Here is a 19,378-nt window from a genome sequence, read left to right on the forward strand (position 1 = left end):
AGACACGGATATTAATTGTGCAACGAGATTTAAAGCAAATCCGTTTGCAGGTGACACAAAAACTATAGAATAACAGTATGAATATCAAAAATATAAAGTTCAAAGATATAAGTGTATGTGACTGTCAAGTATACTATATAAATCAGCTTGAATAAGCTAGTAGGTAATTTTAACACATCATAATAATTTTGCACAGTGATGGAATGAAATGATGGTACTAATATTCAGTAAATAACCATATGCACAGTAATGGGAAGGGTAATGTAATAATATTGCACTGTATGAAGTGAAATGCACGATCCCGTGTCCTATGAGGTTTATAAACAGTAAACGTATAACAATAATAATTGCACAGTCGGACGATGAAGAAGGACAGTCCGGGGCCGGGGGGGGCTTTGAGTGGAGTCAGTGCATATGTGAGTTCAGGGTGAGTTCAGGGTTGTTATGGACCTTCAGGAAGAAACTTGTTCTTGAGTCTGTTGGTAGTGTCTGATGCACCTGTAGCGTCCTTCCTGAGGGCAACAGTCAAACAGATCAGATCCGGGTGGGAGTGTCCTTGATGATTTATCCTGCTTGCTGGGACGCGGGAGGGGTAGATAGCACAGCAGGAGGGGAGAGGCAGCCGGTGATCTTCTGTGCCGGACGCTTACAACCCTGCAGCCTCTCCTTCTGCACGGTGCAGCTGCACGTACCATAGTGTAGTGCATACTCAGCAGGCTCTCGATGCCTCGAGGTGAGCGTATAAGGTCAGACAGCAAGTGGAGTCCAGGTCGCTTACTTCTGAGGAACCATCAGGAAGTTATCCTGCTGGGCATCTCTGATGGGACCGCTGTGAGTTGGCTGACCAGGAGCTGTCAGCTGAGATGAGGACACCAAGGAACCCGGAAGGCTTGGAACCTCTCCACACACCGCGTTGTATGTACAGTGGGGGCTAGGTCGGTGCTACTTCTTCCTGAGTCGCGATGATCTCCTTGGTTTTACCCTTGGTGTTCAGACGACAGGTTTCTACCGACACAAAGCTGCCAAGTTCAGGAATCTCCTCTCGTAGCTGCCTCGTCTCCCTGTGAGAGGCTGTATGTCACTAGCCGGATGCAGGGACCTATGACGTCAGGAATGAATGCTGTACCTAGGCCTGCAGTAATGTATGGTCACCTAGGCTCTGCAGGTATGCATGCTACCTAGGCCCTGCAGGTATCATGTTACCTAACCCTCAGGGAATGCATTGGTTACTAGGCTATAGTTAATGTATTTACCTGGCCTGTCAGTGTAATGTAGTCACCTAGGCCTGATGTAAGCATGTTACCGAGGCCTGCAGGTAAAATGTATGTCACCTAGGCCTTCGAATATTACTAGGCCTCATATGCATGTCTACCTGGCCGCAGGTATATAGGCATGTGGATCAGTAGATGCATTCCAGTTAAGTGACATGCTTAAGATCCTGGTATGCATGGTACTAGTGCAGTTCCTGAGGTTAAATAGGCATGTTACCTAGCTGCCAGAATGCATGTTACTAGGATGCATAGATGTTACCTAGGCCTGCTAGTACTGCATGTTACATAGACCTTGTAGCGTACATACGCAGGTAATGCATCAGAGCTCAGTACTAACACTTTGCTACAGCGCAGTTTATAGGTATAGTGGGCGTAGAAAGGCGCTGATTACCCGGTGAAGTGATGTTCTTGTAAATGTGATGTAATTGAAAGTAAAATTCACAGCATGGCTTCCTGAGGTTGCCCAGCCCTAATCAATGCTACATTTGCAATTGTCGTTTGATCTGGCCCTCAGACATGTTAAACACAGTGTTAAGGATACTCCTTAATTACGTTATTGTTAAAAAAAATATCTAGGTTTTTTTTGTCCATATTCCCACCCTAATGAGAGTTGTGGGGTGTATGTGTTGTGTGTGTTTATGTGTGTGTGTGTACCAATGCCAGGGAGTCTTCCACATGGGGTTGAGCTCGACCATGGCGGCTTCGTAGCTTGTGACAGGTTGTACAAGTTGACCATGGTTCTCCGCTGCCTCGTTCACCAGCGCCGTCGGGAACCCATATTCTGAGCAACCTACAGAAAAAAAAAAAAAAAAAACACCAAAGGATTTATCAATTATTAATCATTTGAAAAAAAATTAAATGTTGAGTGTATTGTTTATTTCTTGAATCGATTCTCGGAACGGGAGCTGTATAGTGCTCGAACTACGAAAGTGTGTGCGTCTGTGTGCGTGGTGTCTGTCTGTTTGTGTGTTCCCATCAGTCACTTAGGAACATAGAACATAGGGTCCAGGTTGAATGAAACGGTCCATACCTTGTAGAAACCGCTGGAGACAACACATACTCGTGGCTTTGTGTATCACAACACCACAGATCCCTTGAGAAGTACATCTCTATTGAGTATATTGACAGCCTGCTCCATCTTAAGGCTCCTCCACAATGCGAGGGGCCTCTTTCACAATGCTTCTGACTTTCATGTGCAACATCTACAATATTCACGCCGCCCTGCGATGCTGCCGAGCAACACGGGCCCTGAGGGACACAAGAGAAGTGAACTCTTTGAATTAGAAAATCTCTCTTTCCATTATTACGGTCAATGTCGCTGATGCTTTTATTCAAGCACTACAATGGGCTAATTATGGCAGAGGCCGCACGCGGCTGAGTCAACTAAGGGTAACGTTCTTGCTCAGTGACACCTTGGATGAGTTCTTGCCATTGGAATGAACACAGGTCTCCCCACCCCCAAAGGCATGTGTCTATCCACTCGCCATCACCACCCAAACATCTTATATTTTGATCCTTGGTTGGAGGTTTAAGAGTTTGATTCTTGCTAGATTGAAGCTGACGACGTCCGTCCCTACATGCTGTTTATGATACAGAACAGGATAGACGTCTAGATAGATAGATAGTTTTTCGATCACAATAAAAATGGAAAATTGCTCACAAGTTTGTCAAATTTGATAATCCGTCACACCACACAGAATTAGATATAATGAAAGACTAGATACAGTTACATTAAATAATAGGAAAAAAATACAAGAAAACATATTTGACATATGTACAAGTTGAAACAAAAATGTGCAAATGCTTAAATAGTATAGGCTTTAATATGTAATAAAAGATTGGCAGTTGTCCTTAATGGCATATTATAAAGTGTCGAAAAAGCTTCCGTTAGTGTACTCCCTGGCCTCTAAGGAAACGTTATTTTACTAATACTATACTTTAACAGGTGCCCTGCATCCGAATTCATGAACGTTGTGTAAATGTATGTACACAACACACATACATACATTTTTTGTGTGTTATCTACTTTCATTAATTTTGCGGTGTCTTACTTCAATTGATAGTGGTTTCGAATAGTATGAGTAAAGTTGACATATGTCCAGTCGATGTATCCACAGCTACATTTTTAATTTTTAGCCTACATACATTCCGCTATTTCGCTTTTTAACCAAACAGTATGGTATTACGTCTAAACTTAGGTTTGAGTGACGATAATTCCAAAAAATAACTGTCAAACTAAAGTAGAAGTTAGCGTCAACCATCCAAAAAAGTGACAAACACTTGAAAAAGTGGTTTAAAAAGGGACCAAAAACCGTAAGACAAATTATCAGCATAGAATATACTAATAATAACGCAGACTGTTCCACCAACGCGCATCCGTAAAACAATAACAGCCCACTTTTAAATTTTTATCGCATTCAAAAAACCTTTTTTTATAAAGAAGACTAAACAAATGGAAACCTAAAAATGTCCAAAAGCTTAAAAAACATGGGGGGAAAAAAACCTACAAAAATGTCAAAGGCGCAGAAAAAAATGACAAAAAAAAACGGGGGAAAGCTCAGGTTTTGGAAAGATGACTAAAAAAGGTGAAAACCAAAGTTTCAAATTTTGCGACCCATAGCAAAAGAAGAAGACAACACCCAAGTTCAAATGCACATTTTAGAGTGGCCTTAATTCATGGCCAGCCTAAGCCACACCTCTTGCAATAATCTTGTGGTATTCATTTTCAATTTTATTTCTTTGCGTAAATCAAAACACACAGTTATCCATTGCGCTTTTTCATGAAGAAGGTCCAGACGTACTCTGTGATGTTCTTATACAAACACAACAATCCACCAAGAGAAGCTACTGGAATGGGGTGTGTCAAAAAAATCCATATTCAATCGCAAGTGACAGCGAGGTAGCAGTTCATTTTCACATTCCCACACACCCACCACACCCAATTTAAACTAAAGCAGAAGGATTATGTTAGCAGGGTCTCCTTTAACTAAAAGTTAACCGTATGTAAAAGGTTTCTACTTGAGAATTGGATCGTTCATCCAATTGTCATATATACAGGAGGTTCCATATAACCTTGGGGATCAGTTCATCCCCTTTGTGAATTGGGTGTTTTTATTCCCCACCAAACACGTTGACAGAAAGACCCAAAAAAAAGATATAATTTTTATAAAAAGGAGGTTCGTTGACCTGCATTTGAAAAAGAAAACTGTTAAAATGTAGTGGCATATATTGTGTGTGATGTGTACCATTATAAACGCTGATGTAGTGGTTACAAAAATGAGAAATGGGAACAAAAAAGCATCAAAAAGTGATTAACAAAGTATCTAAAACCCCGGTCAAAAAAAGTGTTGAAAAACCGTTACAGTTTGACCTGGGAGGACAAACAACGTTTTAAACAATCTTTCACGCCTTATCTTCTGCATCAACAATAACCATTCTTACCAGCTGCATAAGAACTTTGACCAGCGTTGGGGGGGGGGGGGGGGGGTCATAACCTCTTTACACTCTTAAAAACATGTAGTATATTTTACACAACGAAACAAAGAGCATTACCACGGTCACCTGTGCTGAACAGCCATTTACTTTCTTCTTTATTGCCTGTGTCTGCTCTAGTGTGAGATTCAGCAAACATACGTTACGTTCCTTAGTTAGTGGTTAACCTCTCGTGTCCATTTAAGAACACAAAATCATTTGCTACTTAACAGCTGCAGCAGTAAACACCACTTGTTCGAACCATTCAAGCTGGATTTAGTTATTTTTAAATTACCCAAAAAATAACTTTGGTTCACACAGACATGCTATTTGTTGTCTGCTACAACATCAAAAGATACACATTAAAACTCCTCTATGGTGAACCAACCATCTGTCAAACCTCTCACAACACGTGCTGCACGCACAAACACACGCAAAGACCAGACACACAGACACACACGCACACATATACACAGACACACTCACGTGTACACCACAGACACCCACTAACACGACAGTCGCACACAAAACCCGCACGCACCAACACAGACCAACAGCCGACACACAAGCTATGACACTCCCGGCACAGATAGCAGAGACACACCACACCCACACCACACCACAACACCAAGCACAACACACACACACACACACACACACGTGCGACAGCAGGGGACAGAGACGAACCAAGAGCGCACACTCCTTACAGATGAACTGAACTGAAAAGAATAAATGTGTGATACACTTCGTTGATTATGATAAAATGATTACACAAAAGTTTAATTAAAAAATCAATATATCGTTGTTTTTTAAGCACACAAAAACTGTTATTATTTAGAACGCTGACACTATCAATGACGTCACGCATGGTAGGTACCTGACAATGTCAAAAGGCAACCGGTTGCCGATCATATTATATACACACGAAAATGATCAGTTTTATTGCACGGGTTACGCATTTGAGCCTGTGGGGCAGGGCCTGTGTCTGATTGGGGACGATTCTGTTCGTCCACTTCTCAGGTGCATGATTGCAATGCTGTTTGTGTGTGTGTGTGTGTGGTGTGGTGTGTGTTGTGGTGTTTGTTTTGTTGTTTGTGTGGGTGAGTGTGGTGTGGCGTGCGTGACGTGCGTGCGTGCGTGCTGCGTGTCGTGCGTGCGGGCGTAGCCTACTTGCATCACCTCATTTATTGTATCCAAGCACATTAGCCATTTAGGAAAATGACTGCTTATATATTGGTGATTTAGAGAAATAGAAAAACATGGTTAAGGTTCGGTTGTTAAGAAAATGAGGCACGATAAATCGGAAAAATGTATTGGACGTATCTAATCCAAGGATGTGCTTTTTACGGCCCATAGGTATCCCCGTTTGACCTAGAATGCACAGAGGATTACGAATTTTGCAGTACCTTTACTTTAAGCACGGTGCAGAGTTGACAGATTTTTGTCTGGAATAGCAGCTGTTTGCAGCATCAAACATGCCTGAGACGGGAAGCCTCAGGTTTCAGTCTGTTGGACTAACCCTCCACGCATGACGCTGTTGTATCAAAAGCACAGCTCTCCAAATAGTCGGAGGCAGGCCCGTTTAAGGCAGCTAATTTAGCTGTGGAACATTTGGTGTACCCCAGCGCCTTAGCCCTGTACAGTGCACAGGGGAAAGAAGTAACCCCCACCCACCTTCCCCGACGGCCCACCTCCCACAGACATTCTGGTTTCCGTTTCCTCAGCATATGTCACGCTGCTCAGGACTCTTGTATGCTGTTGCTATGTCTTCGCTTGTTAGTGTAGTTAGCCATGAGTAGTTTATCATGCTAGTTGCCGCAAGATTGTGGATTCCAACATGGCGGGACGCCCGTATAACGAAACCAACACTTTACAACTACCATGTTTTCCCTTTTAACAGTTCAACCCATTTAAATAATTGTACCACTGAAAAGAAAATAAATACTATCTGTTTTCACCATATTCAAACTCTTCAGTATCTTTACAGGATTTAAAGATAAGTCTGACTACAGCATTAGAGTCTGAGAGAAGGTCTTTTAGTTATCATTCATTAAGATCAGGTGTGTGACTGCGTCCCCTCACCTGGTAAGCACTCTCCAATGATGCGAAGAGCTAGTCTCTGCGAGGGTACCTGCGCTCGCAGATGACACCTGTGTTAGATGACCCCCTCCCGGTTTGATTGGTGTACGCTTTCGACCAATATGTGAGGAGCATGCCCGGGCCTACCTCTGGCCGTGAGAGAACAGGAAGAAGACAGAAGTATCTGATGCAGAGGAGACCCATGACCGAATACATATCACTTGTAACCAAGAAAAAATTCTTTTATATAGACTTAGGGGTCCCATACCGTAGCTGAAGTCTCTTTATAGTGGACTTCTAGGGTTCCCCTATATGTCATCTTGACATCGTCTTTTTATATAGCCCTTCAGTTGGTCCCCTAATACTGTACTCTGAAGTCGTTTTATATAGACCCGTGTAGTGGCCTATCTCGATCTCTTAATCACTTGTCATAGTTCTGAAGTCTCTTGTATGATAGACGCTTAGTGGTCCCTAATATGCTTCTGAAGTCTCTTTTATAGACCAGTTGGTCCCAATACTGTGTCTGAATGAAAGTCTCTTTATAACACTTAGTGGTCCCCTACATACGTGTACTGAAGTCTCTTTTATATAACCTTAGTGGTCCCCTAATACCTGTATTCTGAAGTCTCTTTTTATAGACCTTAGTGTGTCCCCTAATACGTGCTGAAGTCCTCTTTTATATAGACCTTAAGTGGTCCCAATATGCTGTATGAAGTCGCTTTTATATAGACTAGTGTGCCCCTAATACTGTATCTGACGTCTGCTTTATATAGACCTTAGTGGTCCCTAATATCTGTATCTGAAGTTTTTATATGACCTTTAGGGTCCCACATACTGTATATGAAGGTCTTTTATTTAGTCTTATATCAGCTTTAGTAGACTTTAGTGGTCCCCTAATCTGTATCTGAACTGAGGAGGCAGGTAACCATAGTCTCACGAAATCAGACGCAGGGTAGTAGCACCAAAACACAGAGACAGAGGACAGGGCACGGACATGCACAGCCGCTTTTGTCGCACAACTGTAAATCTACAGGACGTGGAAGTCGTGGATGTAGCAGCACTTACGAGTAGACGATCCTCACTCCGCCCTTCAGCTCCGCCTTCAAACGTTCCTTCCTCGGCCCCCAGCCAGCACCTGAGCTTTCACCACCAATCTTTGTACCCGAAAGACAGATCAATTGCGATTGTCGGGCAATTATCATCTTGGTAGCTTGGCACTACGTGAGCCTGCTCTGTAACGTAGAGTTTTTCCTGTTTTTCTAAAACGTGTAAAGCTAGACAGCCAAGTCACAGACACTGAACTATTAGTCAAATGTAAATCTGTTTGGCCAGTTCTATCTATGGTCTCTCTCGTGTTGTTTCTAACCTCTGTTGTCTACAAGGAACCTCAAACTAAAAAGACTCCAACGTAGCCGACCTTTTTTTTCCTTTGTCACGATTTTGTAGTTTTGTTAGTAGGTACAGGGGCATTACGCCTGTTTCTCTGAAAGACGCTATGAAGCGCGTAAATTGCAGCGGACAGATATACAATGAGCTGGAAATCACGTAAAAGCCCCGTAAAGCTAGTACTTGTGTGCACTTCGTACTATCTGCAATTCATGTAGCTACGCCGTTGTGATACTGATACCAAGACGCAGGAGGCAGCGTATGTTAGACTGAGTGTGTGTCTGGCCACATACAAAACTAAACTCACAAAGGGTCAGAAAACTCTGGTTTGTCACTCAGAACTAAGCACTAGCCTGGCCGCGGGCACGCCAGCCTTCGTTGAGACTTCTTATATCAGAGTGTGCATAAGGCACGACACTGTTTTAACCACACTTCAACCATGTTGACTATGACATTGAAATGAATATTACATAGTATTCGCAGAATCTTCTTATCTCAACCATTGGCCTAATAACTTTGAATTCGTACGACCTGACTATCTAAAATAAATATATATACTACGCAAATTTAAGAACGTGTTGTGGGAATGTACAAATTGATATGTGAAAATAGTTTATCATTGTGAATATTGACAACCTTAATATGGTGAAAGCTTTGACGACGTAGCCCGCTAGACACGGAGTGTCGAGCTTGCAGAGTTTAGATAAGAACTTGCCGCTGTGACTTTGTTACGAACATTTGGGTTCATCTATAACCTTGGTGAACATATTAAATTCTAACACTTGCCTAATAACCAGCCAGCCAGCTCAACCAATGGTGAAGCAAAGAAATCTTAGTATAACATTGTAAATAACTTTTATGTCTACACCCATCTGTAAAGACACTTTAGTCTACACCCAGTCAATAAAAAGCCAGGCAGGGGTGAGTCCTGTGGGAAGACTGCGAATGACTTCAGTACTCATCCCTTCGCCAAAGCACAAAAGACAGTCAGGGGTTGGGTGTATTTTTGACCTTGAGGGTTTGAACCTAACATTTCCCAACAACTTCATTAATTCCGTTCCTTAAATAAACTCGCTCTGCAGGGCGTCCTGCTACTCCATGAACTCTACAAACTAACTATTTCTAGTAAATCCTACCATTATCTTTTCTGTGACTGGTTATTGCCACTCCTTTTTCAAACCCACCAGCCCTAAGCTCCTCTACCAAGAACCTGGGTCTGTCCCGTTTCTACTTTGATGGAAAGCTACAGAATGTTTGGTCATTCTGAAAATTATTACAGTGTCTAGACCTACTCTATCTGTAAATCTAGGAGCGTGATGGGTCTATACTACTCTTCTGTAAATATGGAGTGGGGGATTGACATCTCTTCTGTAAAGTGTCTCGAGACGACTCTTGTTAGAATTGATACTATAACAAAATTGAATGAATTTTCTCAATTTTTTCCTCATTTTTAGAATATGTTTTTACTTCAAAGTTGGCTAACCTGAGTACATATAAGATAAAGCAATATAGATAAATAATTCCTGTATTGAATTTGGGATGATTGGCAAAAAGTTTTTACATTGTCGGACGTAAACCACTAAGCTTTACGCAAACTGACGTTAGGACGTCACAAATATCGCAAATGCATTTTATGACTCTCCCCCCCGCCAACAATTGCTTTACTAATCTTGAGTGGGAACACTGTTCTGGGTTTGATACTAATTGTTATTTTGATCAGACTGCGCTCAGTCCCGCTGCGTGGAACTCACCGATCGGCTGCACGGGAGTGGCCTCCTCCGACGGGGCACTCATGACCGGCGTGCACCGGCGATGCCGAGCCTCTGTCCGCAGCCCATGCTCATATAGCTCGTGCAGGGAGAGGCTCTCTGCTGTGTAGCTGCTGGGAACACATGGCCTCCGACGAACCGGAGAGCAGCCAGGACCTGAGATCAGCAGGCAGGAGAAACCGTCAGTCACAGACACCACAATGTGTAATTACCTGCGCAGTTAATAAAACTAGGAGTCGGCCGTCACAATAAAGCCCGATCGATAGTCTCCGGGGCGATTTTCGAGCATAGGCACAGTATATTGGTATGCGGCATTTTTTTCAGATCATTATATACTGACAAATTTCGATGCGTGCGAATAGGCTTCCAGGCCGAAACAGAGACCTCTACAGTCCCTGTTTGATGTGTTGTCATAGTCCTGTCCACCATCAATATTTTATGAGTGGACTCATGGAAAACTAAAACAACTACGTGTTAGGGTAATCTGTTGTTTCGTAGGCCTTTCGTTATTTAACAAAATATAATGATAAAACGCCTATATTGCATAGCCGTTGTATAATATCAACTAGTCGTATCGGCCTTGAAATCCTTCATATCTGTCGGCTTTAGTCCAGAACCGGAATTTTTCAAACAACTACATAACAAAGGATGTTGTTGGGAAATAATGGGTCAGGCCGCCGTAGGGAAAATATCTTGATAAAGTGTGATAATAACATGTTCATTAAAGGTGCCTAGTATTGTCACGCATGTTTTAGCTAAAACCTCCTCCCTATCTGCTACTGCCTGTCCCAAACACACTGTAAAAACATCTCCTCACTATCTGCTAGCGTGCCTGTACCCCTGAACACACTGTAAAAACATCTCCAGTCTACTATCTGCCTGCCGTCCCACGGATATTGTGGGTTTTTACGAGTTTCTGGGGACGGGAGCTGTAGCATAAAGTGAGTATCATAGTAGTAAATTGCTATAGTAGAGATAAAAACAAAAAAGGACCGCCACGTTGGAAGCAAACGCGTCCCGCTGGGGCGGGGTGTAGACTCCTATATGACGGCCACCGCTCTAACAAGGGAGCTTTCAGGTGAGCAATAAATTTATAATACTAATTTTCCTTGTAATTTGGCAAGCTTTTTTTGACATTTCTTTACACATTTTCAAGTTCATTCAATGAAAGGTGTGACTGATCATTTATTTGCTTGTGAAGAGCTTTGCAGGAACCATCACGTTAGATTATTGTTTGGGCTATTTGCCTTTATTTTGAATAGGACCAGCTAGTGAGAAAGGGGGAGAGAGGGGAAAGACATGCAGGGAATAGCTAGGTCGGACTCGAAACCTGGACCTCTCATCGAGGCTATAACCTCAAGTAATGGTGCCCTGCTCATACCACCAAGTCACACCCGGTCACAACCCAAATTTCTGGGATATAAAACTTTGAAACAAACGGGACTAGACCGAGTAGCACAAGAAGGTTGAAGTATGAAGAGAAGATCATGAAGAAATAAACCAAGACAGTTGTGAGTGTTTTCGTCACACACAGTCAGAAATCACAATCTGGAAAGTACAGAGTAAATCATGACAAGGCTGCAAAAGATTGGAAAGAAGACGCTTTGCGTTAGTTGAGAAATAATGTGCAGGGAAAACGAGCGGCACTTGTTGAAATGTAAAAATGTTCAACGTGTGCCGTTTTTAGCGCTGGCCTTTTATTTCTCACCGTGCATTGTTCAGTATAAAAATGGAAAATACTGTTCTTCATTGTGGTTTACGTCCAACCAGTAGGCTTTGTTGTATTTTAGAGGAATACTTTAGAACACTAATATCTGATTATTGATCACTTAATTTATATCGTTACAGAGCCCGACGGTATACTTGGCGGGCCAATATACATTTTGCAGTTTCTCGTCCTTTACTAGCCAATAAAAAATAATATCTACAGCTTGAAAAAATTAAGAGACCATTCCGTTTTTGTCTAACTTCGTGTCTCTACTGTATGGCAGCCATTCTACTCGGTGTTGTGTAACATTCCAACACAGGAACCACCTTCAAAAAAACAAAAAAAAAATAAAATCTACTTAATGAGTGTGATTGAAGTGCATCACTTAATGAGTCATGATCCAAACTCTTATTTTACCGAGGAAAGTATAAAAGGCCACTGCTCCTGGTTCCTATCCTTTGCAATGGGTTCATCTGGATGGCAAAAAACAGGGCTACGTACCCACACAGGTAACTTAAACAAAAAAGGGAAAAGTGACCATCCTCAAAGAGTTAAAAAGAAAGTTTGAGTGGGAAAAGAAGGGTTTCAATTCTGGCTTTGATCTGGCAGAAAGGGTGACAGTGAGCGTCCGTGCTCCATCCTAACTTTTCAAAAGTACGGCCAGTTTTCAGTAAGACAAATAGGTCAGAACAAGACATGGGACCAACAACGCTACCGCTGGCAAAGGCAAACACTTTTGTCCCACTGACCGGGATGAACCCGCCGGGGGGGACTCATTCACATGTCACTCAATAAAACAAGCTTACAATGACATTCAGTGATTACAAAAAGAATGGACAAGCCAGCAACTGGGTGAAGTGCCAGCAAGAATGTGCGAAACAGGCTCTCTAAAGCAGCTGAAGTCGTGCAAGCCAAAGAAAAAGCGCCTTCATCATGAAAGCAAAGTACCAGCCAGGCTAAAGTTTGCAAAGAACCCATAAGGATTGAACCCTATAGACACTGGAAGTAAGTCATCTTCTGTGAATGAGTCACCATTTCCAGCTTTGCACACACCTTGTCTCTAAGGGTTGACGGATGCCTGAGAGGCTCAAGCCAGTGTCTGGCCCCCTGTTTAAATTTGTGGAGGATCGTCGTGATCTGGGATGGTGCTTCAGGAAGGCTGGAATGTGCCGATTTGTCTGAGAGGACAACTTGAATAGCGATGTACAGATTATTCTTGGTGCTTGTTAGATTTAGAAGCAGAGAGACTAAATACTGATCAGATCACGGATCATCACAGTTGTTGTTTATAAAATCAGCAACAGCTCGCATTAGAACCTTTGCGCGTTACTCTGTCATAATTTAAAACAAGGAGACTGTACCAGCTGGTATAGTGGGTCTGATCTATTTATTAATCGGAATCGCACCAAAGTGTTGTGTCACCGCCTTTCCAGCCGAAGGAGCTGGATCGCTGGACAACTGTCCCGACTATTACCGCAGCTTTTTGTCCCACCGCTGCCGCTCGATTCGTTACTGCTTACCGGCGACCGCCAGTTCATCTCGAACAAGCCTTTTAACTTTCCACAAGAGCACGCGGGGCAAATGCTGCATGCGCATACATGCGAACTTCACCTCCATAACACTTTTAACACGCGCGCAGAGTACACAACACAGCGGAGGTTAACAAAATACGATTAATTATGTAGTATTCTGATTTCTGGATCCCGTTCATTTGACAGCCGAACGTGTTGCTCCAGCGCTAGTTAGGTGTTGTAAAAACATACCGGGAACCCCACGAAATGTTCTTGCTTAATTTCGATTTGACCCTGTCGGTTTTTGGGGGAAATTGTAGTCTTTAAGGAAGGACAGCGCATTGTCAGAAACCCGCTCCGGAGACTCGGGGACTTCGCTTCACCTGGCGACACACACCCTTGGAAGCTGCAGCTGATAGTGTTTCTAGACCCTGAATTCCTTAAGGATAGCCGCTCAACGGCTGAGAATAGGACGTCGCCATGTCTCCTCTTCCGTCACGTAGTGTGATTAAACGGCTGCGTTGGGACTTGCCAAGTCGGCTTCCAGGTGCCATCTATCGTGCTGTCGAAATTATTCGTATATCCAATGAGCCATTAACCGTCTGGACAATACCGTTACAGACATGGTTTATTCCACAAACGGAACACGCATTCCAGACATGTTGTGAAACATGATAAAACCATCTTTGCTCTTCCTTTTTACAACAAAAAAAAACGACAATCATTGGCATGATATTGTTACGTAGATGTGTGAAGGCAGCAATGTCATGGCCTGACACACTAAATATAATATAGCCTCTCTGGCCTTTCACCTAAATTAACACAATACATTAACTTTTACCATTAACTGAAAACAACTTGGAATATGAGTGTTTATCCAAACAAACGACTGAACCCTATTTGGGTCAGTGACGTAACAGGTTTTAAAACAAGCTTAAAAAATGTTCACAGTGGTGGCCACTAAATTATCTTAAAAGGTCTGCCCATGTATAGCTTATGACTTGTGGGTAATGTGAGGTTCTACAGGAACAGTTGGACGACTTGCGTTACCACTGGTTACCTTATTGTCAAGCCATTTCTAGCGTGTTAATAGAAAGCCTGCAAGAGACGTGCTCCATTTGGGCACGTTCTCATTGGATAGTTCACCCGTTAAGGTGTGTGGCAGTATCAGTCTATAGAAGTTGGTCGGGAAACCGAGGTCGCCCGGTTCAAGTCCCAATACGGACGATGATTGGTAGCTGGAGAGATACACAGTTCACGCCATACCCCAAGGGCGCTGGTCCAAGACTAGCACCACTGACAATATTCCATTTGTTGAATGAATGTGCCCTGGCATGTAATGCAATTCTGGCCTGTGGGCATGATTGAATATTCAATAAATAGCGTAAATATACATATAAAATGTGTAAAGATCTGTGACTGATTGCTCACATCTGCGCACTGAGAGCCTGGTTCTCAGCAGACCTGTGACCATTCATGAATATTATGAGTCAGCACATGACATCATACTGATCCATTACTGCATACTGTCATATTTTAACGGAATAGTACACAATTTGGTACTAATTGGTAATTAGCTCAAGGCAACATGCGCCCGATGCAGCACTGCTGTGATTGGCCATTGCCTATTATCTATTTCTGATGTATAAAGAGACGGTATCAGTTTGCCTAGTAGCTCATACTTCTCCAGAGGAACACAAGCAACGTAGTCCACCATTTTTTGTGAGTACGTTGTCACGCAGTAGAGGCAACAAAAGAAGTCGAGGGGTGCGGCCCAAATGACATCATTGATACGAACGACACAATGGGCGCCGTTTGTGAGGTGGCTTATCCCCAACAATCATTTGTGTTTTGCCGCCCCTAAAAACACACGGTAACCCAAACACAGTTTCATTCCAAATAATCTTATTTACAAAATATGCACAAGCCTTATGTACTCGGCTGAAAAACCGCATTGTCGTTTGTTATTTAACTCACATTAACATAGAACCTACCGGCTGACAGGAAAACAACATCACATAAGTTTTTAAAAGCCACTTATTTTGGTTTCAAAACGTCAATTCTCAAACTTCAATTAAAGTTGCTCAAGTCGCGAGGTGGGTTGAAACCCCCAACAGGATGTGTGTCGGTCCCCCTCTCAGTTGTCCTCAGGTCCCCGATCTGTTTGCGGACCGGCTCACGGCCATGACGACGCTGAAGTCCAGGAACGCAGAAATCCGTAGAACCACACCAAACACCAGTTAGTTTCTTCAACGCAGTACAGGCGGACAACAGCTCGGGCTTGTTCAAGTGTAGTGCAGGAGCTATGATCCGTGGAGCTAGGGTGATTTATTTGTGAAAATTAACAGGAGTTGTTTTATTGACTTCTACACAGTCTCCAGCCAATAACCAACAGAAGGAATGGGGGAGGGGGTGTGTGCCAGAACGGAGGGATAGGATAGGCGGGGCGAGCTAGCCTTTTTTTTGTTTGTAAATATGTTGAACTATCGAAGTAATCCGAGAGTACATCACCCACATGCTTAGAGCCACCTGTAATATTTATTTAGTCCGTTGGTCTTTTTTGATGTCTGATTGATTGAATTCCAGACACTTCTAACCCATTCTGGTACACACAAGATTTAAGTGCCATTTCGCATTTGTATTCGGTTCTGGCTGACAACACCCCAACACACACACTACACTACTACACACACACACACACACACATACACACCCACACACACACCACAAACACACACACACAAAACACAAACCCAACCCACACATCCACACACACCCACAAACAACCACATTTCAGTCTGGTCGCTGCTGATGTGGAGGCACTTGATTGTTGAGCCACCAGTGCCTTGCCACGTCCGCCCCTCTTCTCTGCCTGGTTGTGACATCGGAGGCTGTCTCAGGTTTTCGATCGTGTTTGCCTATTTGGGGAGGATGGCCGTCATCCCTCCCGGGTAGTGAGGGACCTGCCAGGTGGTCGGTCTGAGGCACGTCAGCGCACGTCTGAGAGATACGGAGTTTAATTTTTGAGGTAGAGGACAGATGGTTGGTCTTGTGGCTTTCCCCACTATACTTTGTCGGTTCTTGGGCACCGGGCGTTATTTTTATCTCACATTACAAAGAAAACATTTTACGACGATTTGTTAAGTGACACTTTTTGACTTGTAATAACCAAAAGTCCTTGTTGCCGAATATCTACACTCCCTTGATGAACAAGTTTACTGACTTAAAGCTTCAAAAAGTCGGTTGAAAAGAACAAGACTTCTTTCAAAAAAGCCTGCACCGTAGGTAGTATTATACACTACAGATAACTCGACTCCTCTTTTTACGTCACATTGCTGTAACCCAACTGAGCCTTGCTTCCAGTTCACGAAATACCACGATTCTAGCAAGTCGGCTCGCTTTGGCGCACCGACAGCCGTAGGGTACTGACAAAAATCCTCTTTCGCTCCTGCAGATTTTTTTTTCCCATAATTAGGGGCCAGGGGGGGGGGTTCCACCCCTCCCTGGTCAAGATGCACAATTAAGCGGCCGCAGGGCACCGAGCCCGCTCGATCTGTCTCCGCACACGCCATTAATTCTCTTCAGGGGGGAGGAGTCGGTGGTTTGGCTTCAGCAGAAAGTGGGTACGGGAGTAGACATGCGGTTGATGTTATTTACTTTTTGGCCACCCCGTCATGGATCTTCTTGCACCTAAATGTACCTCATTCTGCTTACTTTAAGGTGCATAAACTGTATTCGTAGTGTTTGAAACAATTAGGCTTTCATGGTTTGAATTTTCAAATTAAACACCATATTTTTGGGTGTATCACACATTGTTTGCAGATGGCGGCGTTTACCATGTGCTGTTACATGTCTTTGCTTTAGACTAGTACCGAGTACATTTTCACTATGTATACTTGCCTTATAGTATTCGTGAGATTTATGACCAACATATTTCTTAGACTACAGATTGTGCAGCACCATCCTCACTCGAGCATATCGTCGTTGGTTTGTAGCTGCAATACTCCGCGCAATAGCCGCGCACGTGTAAGATCACCACTCAGCTAACTACTTCTTTCAGTTTGGTTTCCCAGTCCCAATGCAGGATATGCTGGGGATTCTTGTATAGACGCGGGGCTTTTACACTCTGGGACCCATACCCGCACAAACCGGTGCATCTAGGCAGTAGTTCTTTTGAGTTCTGGTAAACACGTGGCTTTGTTGTGTCACTGTGGTCGCCATTGAGAACTTGTTTTATGCTGAATGCACACGGGTACGCCCACTATCCCTTAGTGAGTAAGAAAGCCCCGTGCAGAGGCTGCGAAGACGTCCGATGAATCCCCGGAGATGAAGAAGGAGACATCAGAAAATGGATTCTACTCATCAACACATGGTCTTATTTGCCAAGTTTACTGTGCTTGGACGCACCAGAGACAAAAAAAAATTATAACAATAGAAATCACAGAAAAAGAGCTACGGGCATTTAAAGCTGGGCCCCACTATAGGAAAAAGTCGGTGAGGGTTTGACACTCAACGACATAGACCAAAATATACAATAACCTTGCGACAATTTACCCTCTCCATCCGCATGACAAGTGCCATGTCGAATATTCAGGCAGATGCCGTTCCACCGCCATTGTTTGGCAGGTGGGCCAGTGCACCAGCATCCACTCGCGCATGGACAGGTCCGTGGGTATCCTTGTCTGCGAGGATCCCTGACAGACAATACCCCGCGGTCTCTTATGGACTTAGAGTTGTAGTCCACTGTCTTCCATAAGGATCCACCCGCGGACACAAACCACTGCCAAAGATCGAAACAAGATTTAACAGCTTAAGATTCTTGTTAAGCACTTTTCTGTATTCCAATTAGTACAGTGTAGTTTGCTTTGCAAAGTTCACCGCTTAGCCAAAAACATTAGCCCAGAACAAATACTCAGGTCCACCAAAAGTCAAGCTATAGACTATGAAAGGGCCGACTACAAACTAATTTTAAGCATGAGTTCCTATGTCGATCTAATCTAATTAGTCACAATGATTTTCTATTGGATGTAGATGACTTTGACAGCGTTCTTGTGCGCTCCCCCCCCTGAAGGAGAACACCCCACTGTTCATCCGGCTTCTGTATTGTTCCTAAGGTCGTAATTCAAACAGAAACCCACAAAAACAGTCTGTTGGCCAGGAGACCAATTGTTGTTCTGCCTCACCAGGCTCCCCCGTCAGGGCCATTTCGCTGATCCAACTAGACCAGACTGTTCTTTTTCGTCATAAGATTTTTCAGACCTTTCCAGTAACCCCACGCCACTTGGCCACCAAAGGCAGATTCGAAAGGGACCGTAACGCTCCAACGGTTTTCTCCTTTCTTTCTTTTCCCTTTTTTTCTCGTCTGCACTGGGAAGATCATGTATTATACATAAGATAGACTTGTTTCACAAACAACGCTTCTTTGACTGTTTTGGCGGAGGGGATATTAAGGTTTAGGAACTGACTCTCTGTGTTTAACGGTGCAAGACGCATTGCCTCAATTCTTGTCGCCCGCTACGTGTCAGTTTGTGCAACTGTTTTGTCTTTCCCTGCCTCCTGCCCAGTAAACCAATTAACCTTCTAACAAAGCACAAACCTTGTCAGTGTGAGCCAGGCTGTTTCGTTCAACAGACCTCGCCCTCTAACTCTCCAACAATTTTCCCTCATTGCTTGACTGTACCAAGATTTTTAGAAACTTCCACAACAAACTTGGATGGTCCAAACAGGATCCAGGAGAATGTCAGATCAGTGCGAAAAATAACTTTGGCGATTCGCTCTCGGTACTCGCGGACCGTTGACTGACCAGGACGTTGGCTCATGGGCCCCTCTCACGGCTTGTTACGATCCTTAGGTGGTAGGGGCTATGTGAATTATGACACAGTGTATTATTTAGCGCTAGTAGTAGCGATCTTTTGTGATTTCAGCGATTTAACTGTATGAGTATGGAAAGAGATCTGCGATTAGGATTATTATCTGGTGTCACCATCTGCGCCGCTGATTTTTAAAATGTATGCACTCCAGTATTTCCATATCTTGCACCTGATTAAGTACTAATATTAAGTAAATAAATATTGCACAGTAATGGAAAGGTTAATGTAATAAATATTGCACTGTATGAAATGAAATTGCACAGATTCCCGTGTCCTATGAGGTATTATATAACAGTAACAGTATAACAATAAT

General features: G+C 43.3%; 1 protein-coding gene and 1 long non-coding RNA gene across 7 annotated transcripts in view; one reads left to right on the top strand and one right to left on the bottom strand.

Moving 5' to 3' along the window:
- Positions 1-19,378, bottom strand: part of LOC116686215 (succinate--CoA ligase [ADP-forming] subunit beta, mitochondrial) — an 83,086-nt gene that overhangs the window by 45,394 nt on the left and 18,314 nt on the right. Inside the window, exon 3 of one of the 2 annotated variants that reach the window (XM_032511194.1) lies at positions 1,926-2,061. In XM_032511194.1, the coding sequence (XP_032367085.1) occupies positions 1,926-2,007 (82 nt within the window). In that variant the 5' untranslated portion in view covers positions 2,008-2,061. Of the gene's footprint in view, positions 1-1,925; positions 2,062-19,378 lie in introns of those variants that run through there. The other variant, XM_032511193.1, reaches the window with a different exon arrangement.
- Positions 1-19,378, top strand: part of LOC116686216 (uncharacterized) — a 24,783-nt gene that overhangs the window by 2,052 nt on the left and 3,353 nt on the right. The window lies entirely within an intron of this gene.

Source organism: Etheostoma spectabile, unplaced genomic scaffold (assembly GCF_008692095.1).
Source record: "Etheostoma spectabile isolate EspeVRDwgs_2016 unplaced genomic scaffold, UIUC_Espe_1.0 scaffold333, whole genome shotgun sequence".
Taxonomy (NCBI): domain Eukaryota; kingdom Metazoa; phylum Chordata; class Actinopteri; order Perciformes; family Percidae; genus Etheostoma; species Etheostoma spectabile.